Genomic DNA, 20,359 nt, shown 5'->3' on the forward strand with positions numbered 1-20,359 from the left:
AATACAGATATTGGAGCTCATTTAGGTTTGTATAGTTGCATCACATGTGCAACTAAACCTTCACAAGTATAAAGCTAGGGAACAGACATAGCCATATAAAATTTACTGACATGAGCAGTAGCTAACACATGTCACCATATAATAAAACTTTCAAATCAGAGAAGGCTATGGGTTTGGTTTTTTTAAAAATCACCAAAATAAAAGAGCTATGTGAAAAAAAAAACAAACCACATTGCAACAGGTTTTATATACATATAAGATCCAAGCATCCTGTTTTTATAGCAATTAATTGGAAATATGGAATAATAACAGTTTGTTCCAACCCACTTAGAGCAGCTTGATGACTTGCTTCCAACCCTGATGCTCTCCTAAGTTTGCTTGATATATCAACTGAACTGCTCTAAAACCAGGAGGTATTTGCCATTTTACCCAATGTTCCCTGGCATGTGCACCAGAGAAAAAGGAAGACAACTCTGCTGATAATATGTGGGATACACTGAGTGGGAGCAAGAGAGCAGAGTTCAACCCTAAGTCTGACATACTGAGGAAACAAAACTAAAAGGAGGTTCTATCGCTTACGGTACTAATCACAGAATTCAGACAATAGTTTTCAATCCATTTTCTTCATCAAAGCAACATTTTGGCATCAGGTATCAAGTCACACATTCAGAAAAAAACCCAAGACTATCCTCCCACAGAGAAATTTACTCATCTTACAAGCACCACGTTTGTACTGCTGCATTGCCTGCACAAGCTCATCTGGGCCAATGAGAGCTGGATAACTTCCAGCCCAATTTCAGCACCACTTCTAACGCCTAACCATCTGTCTTGTCACCTGTGAATGCCGAAGGACGGAAAGCCGCCAAACGTGGTAGCAGATTGAGAACTGTCATCTGGATCAACGAATTTTTGCTGGTTCTGCACTTGAGAACCCACTGGCACACCTGAAAGGAGATAGATTGGGCTTTGAAGGATGGCCATTAGTAGCACTGCACAGACGTTTATTACTGAGGTTAAGGCATTCGACTGACATGTGGCTTCAGAGTCCACCCAAAGGATGGATAATTAAGACTGTTTCCAAAGAAAGGAAATCACTTGCTCTAAGGGAGATAGTGACAAAGCCAGGATACATATAAGTAATGACATTTGATGCCTCAAATCAAAACTAGGCAGTATTGCCTGCTAAGCAAGGACACAGAGGACAATTGCTCTACAAGAACTGGTGTTGCAAAGTTGAAGACCAAACACTTACTTGATCAAACTTCTCTTCCATCAGATCTCTGCAGCATCGACTTTCTACCAGTGTAGACTTTGCAGGGACAGGTGAGGTTGCAAAACCCATGATTCCCTGGTGGGCACTGTACCCCAGAAGACCAGCCAAAGCATTTGACTGAGAGGGTTGAAGAGACTGAAAGCTAGTGAAGGGAGTGATGTGGCGAGGTTTGGTACTGAAGCCCATCAGGTCCTTGCAGTACTTGTCATGCACAAGCTGCTGCTGAGTGATCTCTTCCATCTCCTCTCTAAGGCGCTGGACAAAGTAGAAAATCAGGGTTTTTTGTTTTGTTTTTTTAAAAAAAGGTAGCTGGATAAGAGATTCCTAACACTGTGCTACCCAGATCTCCTGAGTAGCATCCTGTGTAGCTGATATCCAAATGGCTATAAAATATCAACTAAGCAAAATCCAGCAAAATAGGCAATAGAGTCCTCATTCTATATAAAAACCTTTTGCTTGTAATTAATGCAGTTAATGGCACTTTCCATCATAGTTTAATATCTACTCAGCCCAAACTTGTCACTGTTATTTCTCTGACACACTTCAATTTGTAATAATCAATGCTCTGACTCCATGCACAGATGATTTGTCAGCCCAACAACCCTATTTCAAACACAAAGGGGTATTTCCTCAGATTGCTGAGTTGCTGCATGTTGTCAATTAATCTGGCAACAAAACCCATAATCTCCATCTTGTTCACTTGCTCACCTCTCCCTCCATACTGCTGATTCTCACTAGCTCATTGAGGATCAGTAAGGCACCATGGATTCGGTCATCACGGTTCATTCCTTTCTCTTTGGCCAAAGTCTCATCAAAGCCCTTCTCAGCCTCTTCATACGTATGCTTGGGGGAAAGAAAAAAAAATAAATCTCAGTGATCATGCAGAAACCAAGCCTGCAGAAATAGCAGTACTGCCAGTCAAGAGTTAGTCACACCCTGTGATCTTCCAAGAGTAGCCACAAACCTCAACTGAGTAATAACACTACAAAATTCAACTTCACCCAGAAGCTGTGGACTCTGCTGCAGAGCATTTTCAACAGCACTAATGAGCCAGTCAACCATGCCACAGTATAAATTTCATCAATATCTGTATCATGTATTTGACTATGAGGAATCCAAGTTCACAACATCTGACTGCACTGTCCAAACCTCATTTGATATTACGAAGCTTGAACTCACGCAGCAATGGCAGCAAAGCTAAGGTTCAGACAAAAGAATCCTTACCTTTTTCACTTATGTTTTATCGACACTAATAAAACCATCTGCTAGTAAGAGATGACAATAGATAGATGATTGCATGGCTGTAAAACTAGGTCGGGCTCAACAGCTGAAAATGAACTGCAGATAGAGAAATGGATTCTTGATGGAGTCTCTTGCTTACTTTTACAGTGAGCTAAATGAACTACTCATTTTGTAAGCCATTATATTTTCAACCCTTTCAAGGGGAGGCACCAGACATACTGACAAAGGTGACACAGGTTCTTAGCTTAGACAGCTCTTCTAAAAAATGGGCATTTGATCATTTGCATTGCATTATGAGGAGTTGCTTCAAAACAAAGTTATTTTCTTACTCTGTACCACTGGGGCTTCTGCATCTCTTTTGGCTCCCGTTGAGTAGTGAGGATAAGGCAGGCTCTTAAGGCAGAAACAGCTCCCTCTCGGATGGCCTGTTTGGGATCCCACACAGCCACAAATATATTGTCAAAGAATGGCTGCACTTGTTGGAAGAAGAAGGTAGGCACGCTGATTGCCAGCTCACGCAGGACAAGAACCTGGAGGTGGGGAGAGAAACAGTAACAATCTGTGAGGATGAGCACCCACAGACAAACCTCACCATTTCTAGACCGTAGTATCATTTATTTAGACTGTCAACGTCTGCGAGCCTGAGCTGTTTCCAGCTCCATACTGTTACAGTTCCTAGCACAATGGCGTCTCAATTCTCTTTGGTCACTGGGCTGAGGTAGAAGCAATGAAGCAGCACTGTATCTGCCACAAAAGCATCAAATTCTCAGACATGGACTAGCAGCCATTCTGATTCTGACCAGAGCTCTTCTGCAGCTTTCTGTGCACATCTCCTACTACTGTTAACTAAACCTAACTGTCTCAATTCCAAGACAGGTGAAAACAAAAAAAATGATCACTTACAGCTGCATGTCTTCGACCTTCATTCCTGTCAGCTCCCAGCCATTCCAGAGCTCGTTTCACCTCAAACTCCACATACTCAGCTGTGAAGGTGTCACCAGCCATTGCAAGCCGCCCGATAGCCTTGGAGGCCATCTCCATTACAACAGGGTCATTGGATGGCAACAAGTTCCTCAAGTAGTTGGCAAACCTGCCAATACGGGTGGCGTTACCTCCTTCGACACCGATAAGGCTTGCTGTAGAGAAAGGGAGCAATGCTGTAAGTTCTCCCTGTCAGTCAGTGAGGCAGACAATAGGTAATCCCTGGACGAGAGTTAGTATTCCTTATCCATTCCTTAAAAGATTCCCATCAACTCCTCCTAAACTGCAAATCCACAGGAAAAAAAAAATAAGCAATAGGAGAGGGCCACATTCTTTTGAGCCTGAACTTGTTAAGTGGGCAGGAAAATGCATCCAGTAGCTTCATAGATTTTTCCCCATTTTTAGTTTAAAAAGAGAAAAAAAATATCCACCCTGGGATCACAGACCCATGCCCAACAGAAAGGCATCCATCCACATGCAACTACTACGGCTGGCCTGCCTCAGTAGAGAAGTCAGAGACTGAATGGACCAAGGAAATCGCTCTCCCGCTCAGCCCTAGAGATGGTCTCTCCAGGCCAGGGTGGAGGCACAGTGGCAGGCAGCTGCACGGCAGAAGCTTTCACTGCCGGTGCCTGGGTTGTACCTGCTCTGTAGATAAAGAGGCCATCAGTGTCCAGGGTTGTCAAGCCGGCACCTTTCAATAACACTAAATTTGCAGAAACAATTTTAAAGTGATACTGTCAGCTTAAAATCAGATGTTGTCAACAAAGATTTCTCTAGCTAAAGGGACTTCTCCTCTCTTCAAACATCCTGGAAATGGATGATAATGTCTATGAGCCTAAACCATAAGCACCTCCTATCTGGTTATTAAAGAAGTAACTGCTACAATACAAGCTACTTGCTTGGAAGGCAAAATATTTACTCAAGCTGATTTCCCTAAAAGTCAAAATGCAGGTAGCTCTGCCATGTCACAGCAAAAGCACAACCAGAGCAACTGATGGAGCAGCTGATCAGAATCAAAGCAGAAGCAATGTGAGCCCCTCCCAGGGATGGAAGCTGCTGTTATTGAGCCAGGTGAATTTAAATAACAAGAATCAACCTCCTCAGACAGAAGAGAGTTGAGAAAGTCAGCTCACCCTGATACACCTAAATGGACAGCACAAACTGTTCTCAGCTGAACTCAAGAACAGAATTTTCAAGTGTTCAGCACTCACATTTGATACTTGACTCCCAGAAGAGCTCAGGGCCCATTAAGCACCAGATTTTCAGCCACCCTCAGCACTCAGCAGCTCCCATGCTGACACTTACAGAGAGATTTTTCAGAGCCCAGCAACTAGCATGCACCCAGCATACTGAACAGTCAGACATAAGGCCCCGATTATAAAAGCTCATTCTTTTTGACAATCTGTTCCTAAAGATAGATGCATGAAGAGAAAACTCACCACAGACATTAAGCACTTTCACTCACCTATAGCCAGAATGCCACCCTTCCTTTCATTTGCATCAGAGCTAGAGACCAGCTCAAATATGTGATGGTTCAGCTGATCATAAAACCTGGTAGATTCTTCCTGACTCATCTGTAAAAAAAGTTCAAATCAGCTTTCAGCATTCTTTCCCTCCTTCTTGCTCCCAAAGCCTCCATAAAGACAATGCTTCTTCAGTCACTTAAAAAGAAATTAAATCAACCACATGTTACAAACACAAATCAGTATCTCTTCTTTGTGCCCTAGACATGTCAAGTTTGTTTATTCTGGTACTTGACCACCCATGTGCATCACCAACTCACCTCTCCTACATGCTGAGGCAAAGGTAAGCTCCCTACTATGCCCCACCTCCTCTCTAAGACCAGCTTCCATATTCCAAAAAAATCTCCATCCCCAAGGCACTCGGCCCATGCCCTACACTCATATGATAAACAAGGATAAATGATGTCATTTGTAGCACTCACTTCACGGAGCTCCATGGTGACATAATGCTGCAAGTCCTTGGCAGCTTTGGCCCTTGTCTCTTCACTGCGACTCTTCAAGCCATTGGCAAATTGTTGGAGAATGGACACAGTGCCCGACATGATGGTGGTATGTTGAGGCTCGGGGGCATCAAGTCCTGTAAGTTCTTAAGAGCAACACTATTTTTTACTGCTTTCAGCTATTGAAATCTCTGAGCGGCTTTTTTAAGAATACCCCTGCTGCCTGTTTCCAAAACACATATTGCATGGAAGGATGCTGTACCAGAAGGGCATAAAATTACAAGTAATGACTATATTCCTTAGGCCTTACAACCCTGGGATAAAACAGTATTACCGCATAATATCTTGACTCTCAGCCTATTTGCTCTCTGCTGCATCAAATACCAAAATACCCATCAGGTGCCCGACCCCATGGTGATGTAATTCTAAATCAAGGGTCGTGCAATGGCTGAAAAATAGCAGGGTCTGATTAGAGTTTACAATTACCCTATAATAAGTAGGCACGATCATTTCCACAATTATATCATTATCATATCTGACTCCTCCTTGAACACTTTCATCCAAGTTTCTCCACAGAAATTCAAGTGTTATGGCAACACAAGGAAGACTCAGCACTCAGGGCCTGGCAAGTGTTACATTCTCCAGTAGATATTTAGAGATGGGAAGTCTACTTATAGCAACACCAATCATCGCAGCCGGATGTTTACTATCGTAACATGTAACCAAACTTTCTCATGAGCCTTTCCTTATGTGGATAATATTTTAGAGGCTTGACCCCCCCTGAATTTCAGATTACATAATCCCAAACCGAGCACTTGACAGAAGGGCCCACAGCGACACAAGGCACCAAAACTTCAGCTCCTTCTTCCCCAAATACACCCCACGCGGTCACAAAGATCCACCGAGACTACAGCGTGAGGTGGCTTCAGGGCTTCCCCGCGGCTAGGCGCCAGGAGAAGCTCCCCCGGACGAAAAGAGCACCCTGTGGCTGCGGCCCCGTCACCGCCGGCCGGGGTGCCCGGCGCGGCCGTTCCCTCAGAGTCGCACCCGCAGAGGGACGCGACAGCCGGCGGGCAGGAGCCGGCAGGCCCGAGCCCGCGGGGGATCCCGCCGGCTCCACAGGCCGGCAGCGAGGGAGGGATGAGGCAGGGCAGGACGGACACGGCCGCCGGGGCGGGCGCGGAGCCTCCTGCGGCAGCGCCGCGGGGGCGGCCGGGCAGGCGGGGTCGGGCAGGCCGGTCCGGGCGGGGAGCGGCGGCGCGGGGCCGAGGCGCCCGCGGGAGCGCCAGTGCCGCTGACAGGGCGCAGGGCGCCAGCCCGGCGGGCGCTGAGGCGGGAGCGGGCGGTGAGGGCCGTGACGGGGGGTGAGGGGAAGGGGAGGGCGATGCTGAGGGGAGGCTCCGGGGCCGCACTCACCGCCTCCGCCCCGACCGCCGCGCCGGCTCCCCCGCTCCGGGCCCCGCGCCCTCCCTTCCCCCGCGCCTGCCGGACCGGCGAGCCGCTGCTGGCCAATCACCTCCCAGAAGGAGTTGGATAGGCACCGCCTCCGACCAGTAGAAAAACAGTAAAAGGGAAGGAGCGCTCACAGCTCCACCCCTCTCCTAAGGAACGGCAAGGAGAGACCGTCGCCTCCCGACCAATCATCAATCCAGACGGGAGAGAGTGACGGTAGATATGACCACTGGAAAGGCTGAGCGTGTTCAATTGGTGAAAAGTCTGCGCTAGGCCCACCTTCCAGGCGCCGGCTGGCTTCCGCCCTCCCGTAGAGCCTGTGCGCTGTGTGCGCATGCGCGGGGGCGCAGCGCGGCGCAGTGCCGTGCCCGGTGTGCGTCGCTGAAATGTGCCCGGCTGCCCACGGCAGGACCAAGGGCAGCTGGGGCCGGTCCCTCCTGTGGGCGCTCCATTGCCCTAACGGCGCGCCTAGCGGTGCCGGTGTGTGTCTCTGAGTGGCTCCTGGCGGCCGCAGGCGACGATACGGAGCGTTTAACGTTTACACCTGGCGCCGGGAGCGGCTGGCTGGTCGGTCTCTCGGGAGCCGCTCTGGTACGCGATGCTCCGCGGAACCTCTCGTGCGAGGCCGTGGGGTCGCGGGGGGGAGGGAACGGAGCCGGTGGGCGCAGGCGCGCGGCAGGGCGGCGGCTGGGGCGCGCGGGGCGTTGGCGGCGGGGGCGCGCGCCCGTCAGGCGGGTAAGGGCGGCGCGCGCCTCCCCCCTCAGGGCCTGCCCGCGCGGCCATGGCGGCGGCGCCCCCTCCCCGCCGGGCCCCGCGGCGGCGGCCAGGCTAACGCGCGGCCCTTCCCCTTCTAGGTGCTGCTGTGAGGCGGCGCGGCGAGCATGGGGCCGGCAGAGCTGCCGCAGAAGATCAGCATTAGCGCCGAGAGCCCCCGGGGCAGCGAGAGGAACGACTCCGGCGCCGCGCTGGCGGGCGCTGAGGGCGGCCCCCCCGTCATCTGGAGGCAGAAGTGTGCGGCCTATGTGCTGGCGCTCCGACCTTGGAGTTTCAGTGCTTCCCTCACCCCCGTGGCTCTCGGCAGCGCGCTGGCGTACCGGGCCGAGGGAGCGCTGGACCCAGGGCTGTTGGTGGGAAGCGCCGTGGCCGTCCTGGCTGTGCACGGAGCCGGCAACTTGGTGAATACCTACTACGACTTCTCCAAAGGTATCGATCACAAGAAGAGCGACGACAGGACTTTGGTGGACCAGATTTTGGAGCCTCAGGACGTAGTCCGGTTTGGAGTCTTCCTTTATACTGTGGGCTGTATCTGTGCTGCTGGGCTCTATGTTCTCTCCACGCTCAAGCTGGAGCACCTGGCCTTGATTTACTTTGGTGGACTTTCCAGTTCCTTCCTTTATACTGGAGGTAAGTGCTGTATCCCGTTGGCTGTGAGTCCAAATGTAGATGTGACAGCATTAGCTGACTTGTCAAGGGTTTCTGGAAGACGCAAGTGATCTATCTAGTTAACCACCATAAAACTATTCAGTGATATTTCCTGGAGTACTGGTACATAAACTTCTGTTTGCCATTGATTGTTGTGGGAAGAGCCACACTAAATTCTTCAGTTGGGAAGTGGTGTTGAGACATTATTATTTATGTATATAGCTTTAGATGCTTATCAGAACTATTGCTGAAACTTTTTGTGATGTGTATCTCGTATTCCTCAGCAGTACAGCTCACTGCATATTTTCTTTTGCATTGGTAGAGTCTATTACTTTGTTTTGGAATGTTTTGTTGTTATTCTCTAGATGGAGTTTCACTGTGAATGTAGAACAGTTTATTCTTGTTTGCTCTTGATAAGAAGTAGGATATTTTTTGTGTCTTCCTGGTTGGGTAGAAACATAACTATTAGGAAAAGGAAAACAAACTTGATTTCAAACTGTCAAACTTTCAAACAGTTAGAGTAGTTGCCTTGAAAGAATCTTGTCAGCTTTACTAATTGTTCTGAGCGTTTTATATGTTTCTTCAGGATTAGGTTCTAGTATGCATGGTCACACTAAAGAGTACCTTACTTCTATAGCTTTCTGCAGAAATAGGTACTTCTAGATGTGAAGATGGGTATTAGAACCTGGTCCTTAGTTTCTGTTACACTGACTGAAGAAATTCAGAAGCTGCATTTCCTTTATTATCTCTAGAAAAAAGAGAAAATATGCTTCTCAGCCATAGGCACACATGCGTTGGTCGTTTTACAATATTTCTGTGGGAAGGGCTGATCTTTTATATTATCCATTCTCTTCTGTCATTTGAGTTGTTTGACGATGCTTCATTTTATTCTTGTGTCTTGCCACAGGAATTGGATTTAAATATGTTGCACTTGGAGACGTGGTGATCCTGATCACCTTTGGGCCCCTGGCTGTCATGTTTGCCCATGCTGTGCAGGTTGGTTATCTGTCTGTCTCACCACTGCTCTACGCTGTCCCACTGGCTCTCAGTACTGAGGCCATCCTGCACAGCAACAACACACGAGACATGGAGTCTGACCGGCAGGCGGGTATTGTCACCTTGGCTATCCTCATCGGCCCTGCGTTCTCCTATGTTCTCTACACCGTGCTGCTCTTCTTGCCCTACCTGATTTTCTGTGTGCTGGCCACACGCTATACCATCAGCATGGCATTGCCACTACTCACCATCCCGATGGCATTTTCACTGGAGAGGCAGTTTCGGAGTCAGAGCTTCAACAAAATTCCTCAACGAACAGCCAAACTCAATCTCCTCTTGGGGCTTTTCTATGTCTTTGGTATCACGCTAGCACCAGCTGGTGCTCTGCCCAAACTGTAACAAGAGCTGTAGAGTCAGGCCTCACAGTTCCGGTTTAACGGTGGATGATGTGGGTGGATGACCTGTTACGGACAGTGGGAAGAATGGCAAGACTGTCTTGAGCGGTTGATTGTCTGTGAATTTTGTAATTTCTGGTCTTGGTTAACTTGTACAACAGACTTTTAAAACGTGATTTGTCGGTTCTTTGGAAGGGGTGAACTGTGCAGCTTTGCTTCAGGGGAGCGAGGTGATGTGAGGACAAGGAAACGTTTAAAGAACCTCATCCTCTGCCACTGAATTCTTTCACTGTCAACTCGATGAAAGTAAGACTGAGCCTCAAATACAAACTCTTGTTTCCTTCACAAGCACAGTTATTGCTCTTATGACTCCTTTTCTTATTATGGTCAAGGAGTCCAGTGGCTCCTGTGTGGTAAACAGAAAACACTGCCAAATGGTTAGTGTCACAACAATGTAGGTGCTATTACTTCACTCCCTTGTGAGCATAGTTCATCTTCATCTGTTGTATGTTTTAATTTTTGTTGGGTTTTTTTCCTAGCCAAATTTTAAGCCTTTATTTACAAGGCCCCTGAAAAGCACTAGATACTAATTCATTAACTGTTGCTTCTGCTTGGTCCTTAAAGTCTAGAAATTTCCGAGTTATGTATCTCTGTGGGATGTTGGTGCTAAATGGAGCATGAATAGCCCACTGCACAAACTTTAAGCCCAACGCAGTAAATTTATATTCTGCTATGAAAACTGAAGCTGTAAATGTAAATCATGCAGCTGAAAAGCTCTCAATGCTTAGAAAAAGAAGTGGTTTCCATTTTTCCATTTGCTTAGAATATACTTTCTGAAATGATAGTCTTGGAGTTAAGGGGGAGCCAACAGACAGATTGTCAGGTTTCTCTGGCTGGATATGGATTAATGGATGCATGAGTGGAAGAACAAATTCTTAGTTTTAAAAAAAAATTTTTTTCAATTGTTGTTCTCTGTTTATTTAGAGGCCCAGAGTATTATAGTCAAATGTCTTATTATAAGAAGCCCCAAAAGAAGCCCAGTTAAGCAAAGGAGAAAGATACAGGGTTAGAAAAAAAAAAATAAAATCAGGATCGCTGCATTGTCTCTGCATAAAAATTAGGACTGGAAACAGGAAGAAACCATTTTGTTAACAAGATGTTTCCTAATAGAGTCCAGAGTTTGTGACAGAATCACGTTTAAACGCTGTTAGCTCTGAAGTTCCCCACCTCTTTTTCCCCTCCTATACCTTAAAGTGGTGTTTTGTTTTTTTCCTGCAGATCTTGCCATGTGATACACCTGTGGCCACTCAGAGACCTGATTGGTTCAGCAGTTATGTAGCAGTGTGAAAAACATGCCAAACACAACTGGGGAAAAGTGTAACTTCAGTGCAAAGATTAATTTGATCCATACTGTGTTGCTCATGGCAACTGAATTCTCATCTGTGTTGAAATTATTTGTTTCCTTTATGTGGGGGTTTTGGTGAAGAGTTTGTTTACAGGAGTTGTGGAAAGCTTCAGAGGAATTGATATAGGTGTTGAGCTAGAGCTGCTGTTGCCTGGAGCACAACCTTGCTTTAGAACCAAGTGGGAGTGTGCTAACCACTACACAAAGGGCTTTTAAACATGAGCAATAAACTAGCATGGTGTTCTGCATCTGTCATAGGTAAATTATGCCTTTGTGGTGTTCAGCTGGAAGTGCTGAGTGTTATATTAGTGGATTGTACTGACAGTAATAAAGCTGAGTTGATGTTACAAGATTACATGGTACAGCTATTTAAGTGACGGTTTTGAGGGCTTCATGTTATCCAGTGTTACCCAGCTGTTGGTCCCTTGCTTTACAGCTGAGCTCTAGTCAATGGGAAGGATTCTCTACAGGTGTATTTTATGAGCCACACTGTGATCTCCTATTAAAATTGGGCAAATGATCTCTAATCTGACTAGGCACAAGACAATAGGAGATGGACTTCAGCAACTGTGTGCTGCTTTCTACAGCAAAATACTTGTTTAGATTAGAAACATGAGGAAAAAATGCTAAAGTTCAGCTCTGCTGAATGGAGGGAGATATCCAGATGGTTTTGGAAACTTTTCAATACAGACATACACAACACAGTATCTACTGTTACTTCTTTGTGGACCGAATAAAGAAGAGCCTGGCTCTGAGACCCACTTCACTTTTCTGCAAAGCAAAAGCTTTTCTGGGGATACACACTGTGCTGGTGAATCTGTTAACCTTGCAACTGGGGATATGTGAGTCTATTAGGTTAATCCCAGCATGGCTTTGTTGCTATCCTTTGTAGCAGCTGTGTGCTTTATTTTGTGATAGCTTGTTTTTATATAAGTATCCGTTTAAAAGAATGGGTAGTTACCTTTTTTCTATTCCTTTTACATAAACTAGAGTACTCAAGCTAAACTTTTTAAAGTAACTAATACTTACTAGTATGTTTGATAACTGTAACTGTAATGGTAGAAAGATCTAGGATATGCTCATTGGTGGAGTACTGTATGTAACTCTAGTTGTATCTAGGCTACCCTTTGCTAGCAGGGAAGAGCCCCCTATGTAGGACATCTGCTTACTGCTGGAAAGGACCAGTGCTTTTTGTTACAGAGATGAAGGAAAACCTCAACCTCACTAGTACATGTATGTGTTTGTGGAACACTTTTCAAGGTGGGGGGAGATTCAGAGCATTTTAATAGTAAGAATGAGATGAAAATTCAGTAATTCCTTGCTAGCACATTCTGGTTGCCTCCAATACCCTGTCTCTGAAAACCAATATCATTCCAGGTTATTAAGGATAGTAATAATAAATAACACGTTCTTCACCATAGCTTTGAGGAAGTCATTTAACTTCTCTGTGTCTTGGAAAACAGCTAATTTTTGCCTACCTCACAGGGATGCTGAGCCAACATCATTGTCATAGAGAGCTCTGAAAGTAAAAAATGCTTTATCTCTGCGTGCTTTCCCAAAAGCATGTTAGTACTAGAAAGCATTTTAGGTATGAACTAACCTAATAGGTGACTTAATCAACGTAAGTAGACCAAAATAATCTCCACATAGACACTGAGTGATAAGAGAGGTTCCTTAACTGGTTCGTTTTGTGATGAGGATGCTGGGTCTCATTCCCTACCCCTCTCCTCCCTGTCCCATGCTACTTTCCCTGAATATAAACTTTTTAAACTTCTTTCAGGTCTCTTGGTGAGCTGTGTTGCAGTGTGATGAGTCTACCCTGGTAGATGAACAGATCTGTAGCCCATCTGTTAATGTGTCCTAAAGCACCTCCTGGTCTTTCTTCTTATCCAATAAAGTGTCTGAATGTTGTTCTTTTAATTATGCTGTATAATTTTATATAACTCCAATTGTGTTTTTGGACATGTATTCTTCCTCGAAGGAGAAGAGTCTTTGTCTGTGGGTTTATAGTGTTACATGCATGAGAGATCATACTTTTTTTGTGTAAGAGTCCCTTTATGAATCACATGGTCCTGTCCTTCCATATCATTGAGTAACAAGTTCAGTAGCAGTGATCATCTCATACTAATGGCAGACTTCAGAGTCTTTTCACCAGTGAGCAGAATTTTCTGTGATGCAGATTTCTGTGCCATGTACTGTTCAGCACTGGTAAAGAGGTTTCAGCTGAACTTTTTTTAATAAAGATGGACCTTTTCATCCTCACCTGTGTGATCTGCCATTCTTCCAGTGCTTCTGACTTGTAATGATTTTATTTGCTCCACAGGACTGTGACAGCATAACCCTCCCCTGTGTGTGTCCTAAATGAGCCCAAAGTATGGTTTGAAATTTTCCTGTCTTGGCCACTGGTGCAGTCTACTATACAAATGTCTGTACAATTAGATTAAGGAGACTAAGAAGTCTTTTTTTTGTCCTACATGTTTCCTGGTGTTTGGTTGTTTGTTTTTTTTTTTATATGTGGTTCAAGTGGTTTGAACAGGCTAGAGAGACTTCTTGGCTGTGCCACCTCTATTGTCTGTGATGCATATAGCTGAAAACAGAGATAAAGAAGACTTGATGTGTGAGGGATTTGTGAAACGTGAGTTCAGGTTTTACTTCTAGTTCAAAATCCATCTGAGTAGGAGAGAATTAAAGAGGTTCCTGCAGTAAAGCTTAGTGACTATAAACCATTGTGGAGCTAATGTTTTTACCTGCAACAGTATATTACTATCATTGTTTGCTTTGATGTGATTTCCTGTTTGGATTTGCAAGACATTCTGTGATTCTAAGACAGCTAGGCCTTGGAAATATTTTTTCAGGCTTTTTGAGGTGCTGAGTGGGCCTCAAGGTCATTTGGAGATAATTTTAGAGGATAAAATGCAGAATAGCATAGCATCTAGATATACATGGGCTGTACTCAAGGATCCTCCTACAGAAATTTGATAAAGCTCTTTCTGAATCTGCAGAAACTAGTCTGCTGAGTATCCTTTAGCAAGAGAGCATGTTGGGTGTTCTGTTACTACAGTAATTGTTCTGTGCTTGCTCTTAAAACAGTCTAATGCTTTTTCCTGGTAGCAAGCAGAGTCTATTAGTAGTCAACTTAAACTCATTTTAAAGAAACGACCTCTAATAGAAAATTTTTAGAGACTTGAAATTTCATGGATCATTGAACACCGTTTTGTCCAGTGCCTGTCTAGGTGGAGGCTGTAATTCTGATTGTCCGCAGGTGGCAGCATTGCTCTTCCATCACTGCTGCAGCACCCTGTGGTACCTGTGCCTTAGGCTGAGAGATCCTCTGCCAGGCAGACAGAGGCCACTGCAGAGCGCTTAGGGTTGTCCTGATACCTTTGACCTTGTTCCAGAGTCAAAAAAACCTGTCAAAAACAGTAAAAAAATTCTCTGTGAGACAAGTGGCAGACCAGATCCTGGTATTGCTGCTTCTCTGCTGTTCTACAAGGTTGATCCTGAATCCTAGGACTACTTTTTATTGAGTGGTAAAATGCAACAGCCTGTATTGTTACTGGAGGAGGAAGGAGGGGTGTCCCTCCTTGCATTTATGGGTTTAGGCTCAGGTCACTGCATTGGTCAGCACATCTTTATTTGGGAAGATTTTTTTCTACAGTCAGGACAGCTCAGAGTTTTTTGGGGTGTTTTTCTCCTCTACAACTAGTGGATCAAAAATCTTCAGGACAATGGAAAAAGGAGACTTTCCAAATATGTACTTAAAACTACCTCATCTTTTTTCTCTACAGGAATTCACATTAGCTGTGTTGCAAGATTTTTTTAGTATTTATTTGTCTGGGTTGTCTTATTGGGTGTCCTCTGGTGTAAGGAAACTTGGAAGATAAATGGCTGCAGATGAATTTCTAATGTGCAGATTATGTCTGAACAGATGCTTCTGGCCCAGGCAGGTAATGGCACAAACAGGCATTTGAAGAAAGCCAGTCAGCTCTATCTTAAATTCTTAAAGGCTTTTGCTGATGGCTTAATAAGCTTATTCTGGTCAGATGCTGAGGGCTGAGCTTTTGAAAGAGTGTGGGCATCATGGGTACTACACTCATGGGGAAAAATAATGCAGTGTCTGCACGCTCTAAGAGATGTACTTCTGCTCAGTCAATTGCTTTTAACACCCACATCTTGAATCATTGTTGGAAAATCTTAATACTTTTATAGTGTTTTTAGGAGCTTGAACTATATTCTCCCCATTTCTTGGGTGAGTAGACTGAGTCACTGCTGCTTAATCAAGGTCACGCTCCTTGGAGGCAAGTACATAAGGGATTGTCTTTCCAGTCTGGTACCTTAATAACTAAGCCTTTCCCCTCACATAATGGTTTGTCTTTTAGGTTACTTGTAGATTATTTTCATTTAAATCACCTTTGGTTGCTTTATACTTGGAGCTTTGCGCCTGCTGAATTACATATTTAAGAAATGAAATGCTGCTCTGGCTTTTTTAAAGCTATTTTTCATTTTTAAGGTGGAGCTAAATATCTTGCCAAGTTAAAAGCTATAGCTCCCAGAACTGCTAAAAAATTCTAAGTTTTAATGAAACAGCACGGCTGGCTTATTGCAGCTGTATGTCTAAAGGAAACAGGCCCAGAACTGGATAGAATAATGCCCGTGCTTTACTGTCTGAAATAAGGTTTTTGCTCTTTGTACCTCAGAGTAAGACTCAAAATGAACGTTTGGCAAGTTTTCCTGTACACCTTCTTCTGATGATAACCCTTAATACTGTCAGTGCTTATCCTTTGTATATAGTTGCCTTTGTGTATAGTTAGATCCCAGGAAAACCCATGCTCTAATCCAGATGTTTCAGTGGCCACATGGATTTGTCTGAATAAGTACTTGAAGGACATAGTTCAGCATTCCTTTGGGGTCAGCTGAGAATGCAACTTGCTTCAACATTCATTCTCACTGATCTGCAGGCACAGCGTTACCAACAAAGTGTATCTATTTCCTTGGAAGGAAACCTATGCTTGGGCATCCATCCCAGACTTCATGCATGGACTGTCTTGAGAGAGAGTTCACAACCTCTGCACATGAAGACCCAAATGTTTTTTAAAACAGGAACAAATCCAGACAAAACTATAACCTCTGACTGTCCTCTGCTAACTTCTCATCAGGATGCTAAGGCCAGAGTGGTTTGAAGAATTAAAAATCCATGGCACCATTGTGCTGCTTTCTCATGAAAACAACAAGGAGGAGAATCTGCTCATTAATCAGATGACTCTGTCAATAATGAATCAAGATGAACGTGCTGGCTGAGAGATGTGTCACATAGGCAGTTTATCAGGGAGCAAGGAAGGCAGTGAGAGAACCTCACTAAAACACAGGATCTGGCCTGCTGCTCTAAGAGCTTGAAAGCGATAAGAGCTCAGCAACATGAGAAGAGGTTGGGGTCTGCTTTCTACAGTCAAACTCTTAGTTGGCACCTTTCAGATGTCTTGTCCTAGGCTAACTCTGGGCAGCTCTGCTATGCTGGCAGTGATTTGTAGATGCTAACTGAGGTGGGAGATCCTGGCATCCACTCTTTGTTCTAGTGCTAGATCAGTGGCCAGTTAGTTAACTGGGAAATGCTGAATAACCCCAGAGTTTTAAGAAAGGCTAGAGTCTTCTTTCCTCTGCTTCTGTTAGGGTAGAATGGAAAGTCCTTTTAGGCAGTGGTTCAATTTGTGTGGGAAACAGTGCCTTGTTACTGATCTAGCCCAAAGAATAAAGATGATACATGTTTTTAGGGGTCCCAGTAAGACAAAAAACAAGGCCTGCTCCCCGAATCAGCTGACTTACTAGTGGAAAGGGAATAAATGAAATGTATATTCCATATAAGGGGTAAAGTCAGGCAATTTATATCTCACACAGTGTTTTGCAAATAAGGCTGTGAAACATCATCCCACTGTGGGAAATAAGCAGTTTCTCAGACTTTGACCTAATGGAAAGGGGGTCTAATAAACCATCTTCCCAGTCTTGTTAGCCATTGTCCCAAGGGTTGATGAAATGACTTCAAATAGATTATAAATTACTTTCTGTATGGTGTAAGGCCACTGTATGCCACAGTTGAGTCATATTTTAACCTGTGGCAGTAGCTATACTACTGTATAAACCTTAGCTCTGGTCAATATAAATAAAGGAGAGCTTGGGAATAACATGCTAGAGATTCATGTGCCTTTCTTGTTTTGTGTTCTAGAGCTCAGTAAGGCCTTAGGAGTATGCTTGGTGCTGTGCCATACTGTTCTTCATCTGGTCTTTCTTCCTTAAATTAGTTTTTAAGTAGAAGGTAATTATCCACCTAGAAACACAAGGCTTCCTCTCCAGTGATGTGCTGTAGGCTTTCTTTAAAGTTCCTTTCTGCATGAATTCCCTGCAGCACCCCCGCTTCTTCAAACCTTTGCAGCTGGGGTTTCCAGGAAAAGGTGGAACAACATTTGCCCATGAATGGGGAGAGGAAGATTCAAGGGAAAGACCAAGAAGGAGTTGCATAGGGCAGTTATGTATTAATGAACTTCAGAAGCTGAAATCCTGTCTTACTTTATGCCAAAAGATTTTTCTGTTTTCCCACTACCTCACAAGGCAGGTATCACATGCTGTTCTGTGAGCAGTAGCGGGTCAGTGTGACACACAGAGCTTCCCTGCTTCTGTCCTCCTTTCAGCAGTGAGAGCCTGAATTCTAAAATCCATATCACAAATTACCTAGTTCTCAAAGTCATCGGATCCCAGGATTTTAACTTGTTCAAATGCAAGAGAAAGGATGAGCTGGGGAAGCTGAACCTAAACTATTCCAGGTTTTGTAGTGGTTCTGTCCATATCCCTGCATAAGATGTGCATACACAGAAATTCATGTGTTCTAGAAAAAAAAAAAAAAATCTCATATGTAGGGAATTCTGGCATGTCTATATAGTGCTGCTTCATTCAGAGATATACAGCATTTTCACAGAGGTGGTGGAGTGACTCATGACTGAAAACCTAGGATTTGGGGAACAGAGATGACCTGCCCCCGTGTGTGAACTTGGCATGTGCCTTCTGAGATTACAAGTCCTATGTATTTGTGTACTGGCCTATTGTCTTTTGCAGAACCATGTCCTGGGAAGCCATTAAGCAAGAAACTGGTCTGTTCCCAGTGTTTGCGTGTGTATACAGGACTCTCCAGTTTTGAACAATGTTCGTGGCCAGAAGCGACCAAGTCCTAAATTCCTCTGTCTCTCTCTGCAGCCACTGATCAGTAGATAACACGTGAGATAGACCTGTCGACAGAAGAGCACTGGGGCAGCAGCACCAAGGTGTTTCTGCTTTCTATGAGTCAGGAAGGGTTGAATGCATGTATATATATGAAAGCGATGCACATTCCCATTGAGAGTTAACTCATCTCCAGATGGTGAAGAAACATATCGAAGTAATTTAGGGGCCCTGAATGTCTCCTGAGGATTGAGACATAAAAAGAATATCAATCTCTCTAGCAAGCTAACCCACAGGAGAAAAGAATTATTGTTTTCTAGAGATCTGTATGCTTCTTTTTTTTGTGTGGGAGAGAATGTGTGTTGCATTCTGACTTGTGTAAAAAGCATCTTATGGAGGAAAAGTTAAAGAAAAAAATGTTTTCAGAATTTACTTCAGCAAGACTTTATGTTTTCCAGGGAAAACTGAATTTGATGTAGATTCTTTCTCTTACACTCAAAACCTGACTATCCAAGTCACCACTCTCCTGCTAACAGTTTTTTGGGAAAAAAATGAAGTTCTGTGAGGCCCTGTCTGTGTATGGTGAAAGGACAGAGAACTGTTTGAGTCCCAGGGAGGTAGTGCAGTAGAAATGTCTGTCCTGTGGTGGGGATAGTGGAAACAGACTACTCAATTTTCATCTGATTTTTCATCATTCAGCAGTAAAATTGGCCCAAATTGCCAGGCTATGGTGGTGCCTATAGAAATAATGCATTTGGAACTTGTGTAGCTTTGAGCAGTTTGGCTGAAATGGAAGCATAAAGCACCTTGGAGATGGGGCTACCATTGGTGGAAAGGGCCACCATGAAATGGTGCCAGTCCAGGTGTGAATGTTAGAAACTGGTTCCTGTGACAGGAGGGCTGTTCACAATACTAGCACAAGCATTTGTAAAATGTCAGTGGCCCAACACTGTCTGTGCCCCATTTTCTGTCCTTGATGTGAAACAGCTGTCCAAAGAGACTAAGGTGTTCCATCCAGCAGGCACTGCCTCCCCTCTACTGGGGTGACAGCCCACTTGGACAGGAAAGGACATTTGAGTGCTGGGAGCTTTCAACTCTGCACGTGATACCTGTCTGTAAAAGATGCAGACAGTTGTGTTATTCTGTGTCCTTGCGGTAATAAATCAGTCAGGGGTCCCTGATCAGTTCAGGGGCCAGCTAGAGGAGGAGTCATTTACAATAACAAAGCTGATGTGGGCAGTAAAGGCATAAAGATGAAGGCAGTGCCTGGTGGAGCTCTAATGGTCTTATAATGCATTTCCAGAGCCCATTCCTGGCTGCAGTTCTACAGGTGGCAGCTGAATCAGAGATAGAAATGAAATAGTTTTATTATCAAGTCCTTACGCTTCAGTTTGCTATAAATTGTTCCAGTCAGTGCCAAGTGAGTGACAGTAAAGAGAGTCCCCTGGCTTGCTGCCTAGCCCATGAATATAATTTCAATCAGTGCTCACTATAGACATCTTGGATGGACAGAATAGCATGGATGTGGTTGCAAGGTGGGACTGAAGTGAGCTGGAAGAGCTGTATATGAGGAACCATGGCTGGAAATAGAATAGGGCTGAGGGGATCTGGCAGAGCTTTGCGTAGTCCTAGATGTGGAGGAGCTGTCTAGGACTTGCTGGGATGCGTTAGGGTCCTGATCGTGGGGGAGCTGGCTAGCAGCAATCACCTGATGTTAGTCCCTGGGCTTTGTCCTGGAGCAGGGCTCTGCAGCTGATGCTGCAGCTTATTGCCTCACCAATTGGGATTCTGTGCTTGCTAGAGTTCAAGGTTGGGCTATAAAAATCTGTTCCAGTCTGAAATCTTCCATAAAACTAGTTACACACAAGTAGATGTATTTACCCGGCTGCAGGGGGAAATGAGCTCAGCCACTGACAAAGGAGAAAGTCTTGGTTTCTAACAGATTTTTTTGTTTGTTCTATTTTCAGTATAACCTTAAAAGTCTACACATTTTTCTCATGCAGGCTGTTAGCACACTTATTAGA

The 20,359-nt window shown here is 44.7% G+C and overlaps 2 protein-coding genes across 8 annotated transcripts in view; one reads left to right on the forward strand and one right to left on the reverse strand.

The window, feature by feature from the left end:
- MTOR (mechanistic target of rapamycin kinase) overlaps positions 1-6,932 on the reverse strand; it is a 66,779-nt gene extending 59,847 nt beyond the window's left edge. For 2 of the 3 annotated variants that reach the window (XM_074924604.1, XM_074924601.1), the window contains exons 1-8: positions 6,879-6,932; positions 5,445-5,608; positions 4,965-5,073; positions 3,419-3,651; positions 2,845-3,045; positions 1,982-2,116; positions 1,253-1,528; positions 836-944 (exon numbers count right to left, since the gene is read on the reverse strand). In XM_074924604.1, the coding sequence (XP_074780705.1) occupies positions 836-944; positions 1,253-1,528; positions 1,982-2,116; positions 2,845-3,045; positions 3,419-3,651; positions 4,965-5,073; positions 5,445-5,564 (1,183 nt within the window). In that variant the 5' untranslated portion in view covers positions 5,565-5,608; positions 6,879-6,932. Of the gene's footprint in view, positions 1-835; positions 945-1,252; positions 1,529-1,981; positions 2,117-2,844; positions 3,046-3,418; positions 3,652-4,964; positions 5,074-5,444; positions 5,609-6,509; positions 6,564-6,878 lie in introns of those variants that run through there. The other variant, XM_074924603.1, reaches the window with a different exon arrangement.
- Positions 6,933-7,325: 393 nt separating this feature from the next.
- UBIAD1 (UbiA prenyltransferase domain containing 1) lies at positions 7,326-13,388 on the forward strand. 5 transcript variants are annotated; one of them, XM_074924977.1, is made up of 3 exons: positions 7,326-7,505; positions 7,769-8,318; positions 9,244-13,388. In XM_074924977.1, the coding sequence occupies exons 2-3, from the start codon at positions 7,796-7,798 to the stop codon at positions 9,729-9,731; spliced, it is 1,011 nt and encodes a 336-aa protein (XP_074781078.1). In that variant the 5' UTR covers positions 7,326-7,505; positions 7,769-7,795; the 3' UTR covers positions 9,732-13,388. The 5 variants fall into 5 exon arrangements, 3 of the variants coding, with proteins under 3 accessions (XP_074781078.1, XP_074781077.1, XP_074781076.1); XM_074924976.1 differs by lacking the exon at positions 7,326-7,505 and adding an exon at positions 7,575-7,649; XR_012635034.1 differs by lacking the exon at positions 7,326-7,505 and having other exon boundaries at positions 7,663-8,318; positions 9,244-10,164; positions 11,006-13,388.
- The last annotated feature ends 6,971 nt before the right edge of the window (positions 13,389-20,359 follow it).

The sequence above is a fragment of the Athene noctua genome, chromosome 22, assembly GCF_965140245.1.
Source record: "Athene noctua chromosome 22, bAthNoc1.hap1.1, whole genome shotgun sequence".
NCBI classification, from domain to species: Eukaryota; Metazoa; Chordata; class Aves; order Strigiformes; family Strigidae; genus Athene; species Athene noctua.

What these genes read in the sequence shown, in the direction of transcription:
- UBIAD1 (XM_074924977.1), top strand. Translation starts at nt 7,796, where the DNA reads ATGGGGCCGGCAGAGCTGCCGCAGAAGATCAGCATTAGCGCCGAGAGC. An exon ending in TTCCTTCCTTTATACTGGAG is followed by an intron (nt 8,319 to 9,243) that starts GTAAGTGCTGTA and finishes GTCTTGCCACAG; the next exon opens with GAATTGGATTTAAATATGTT.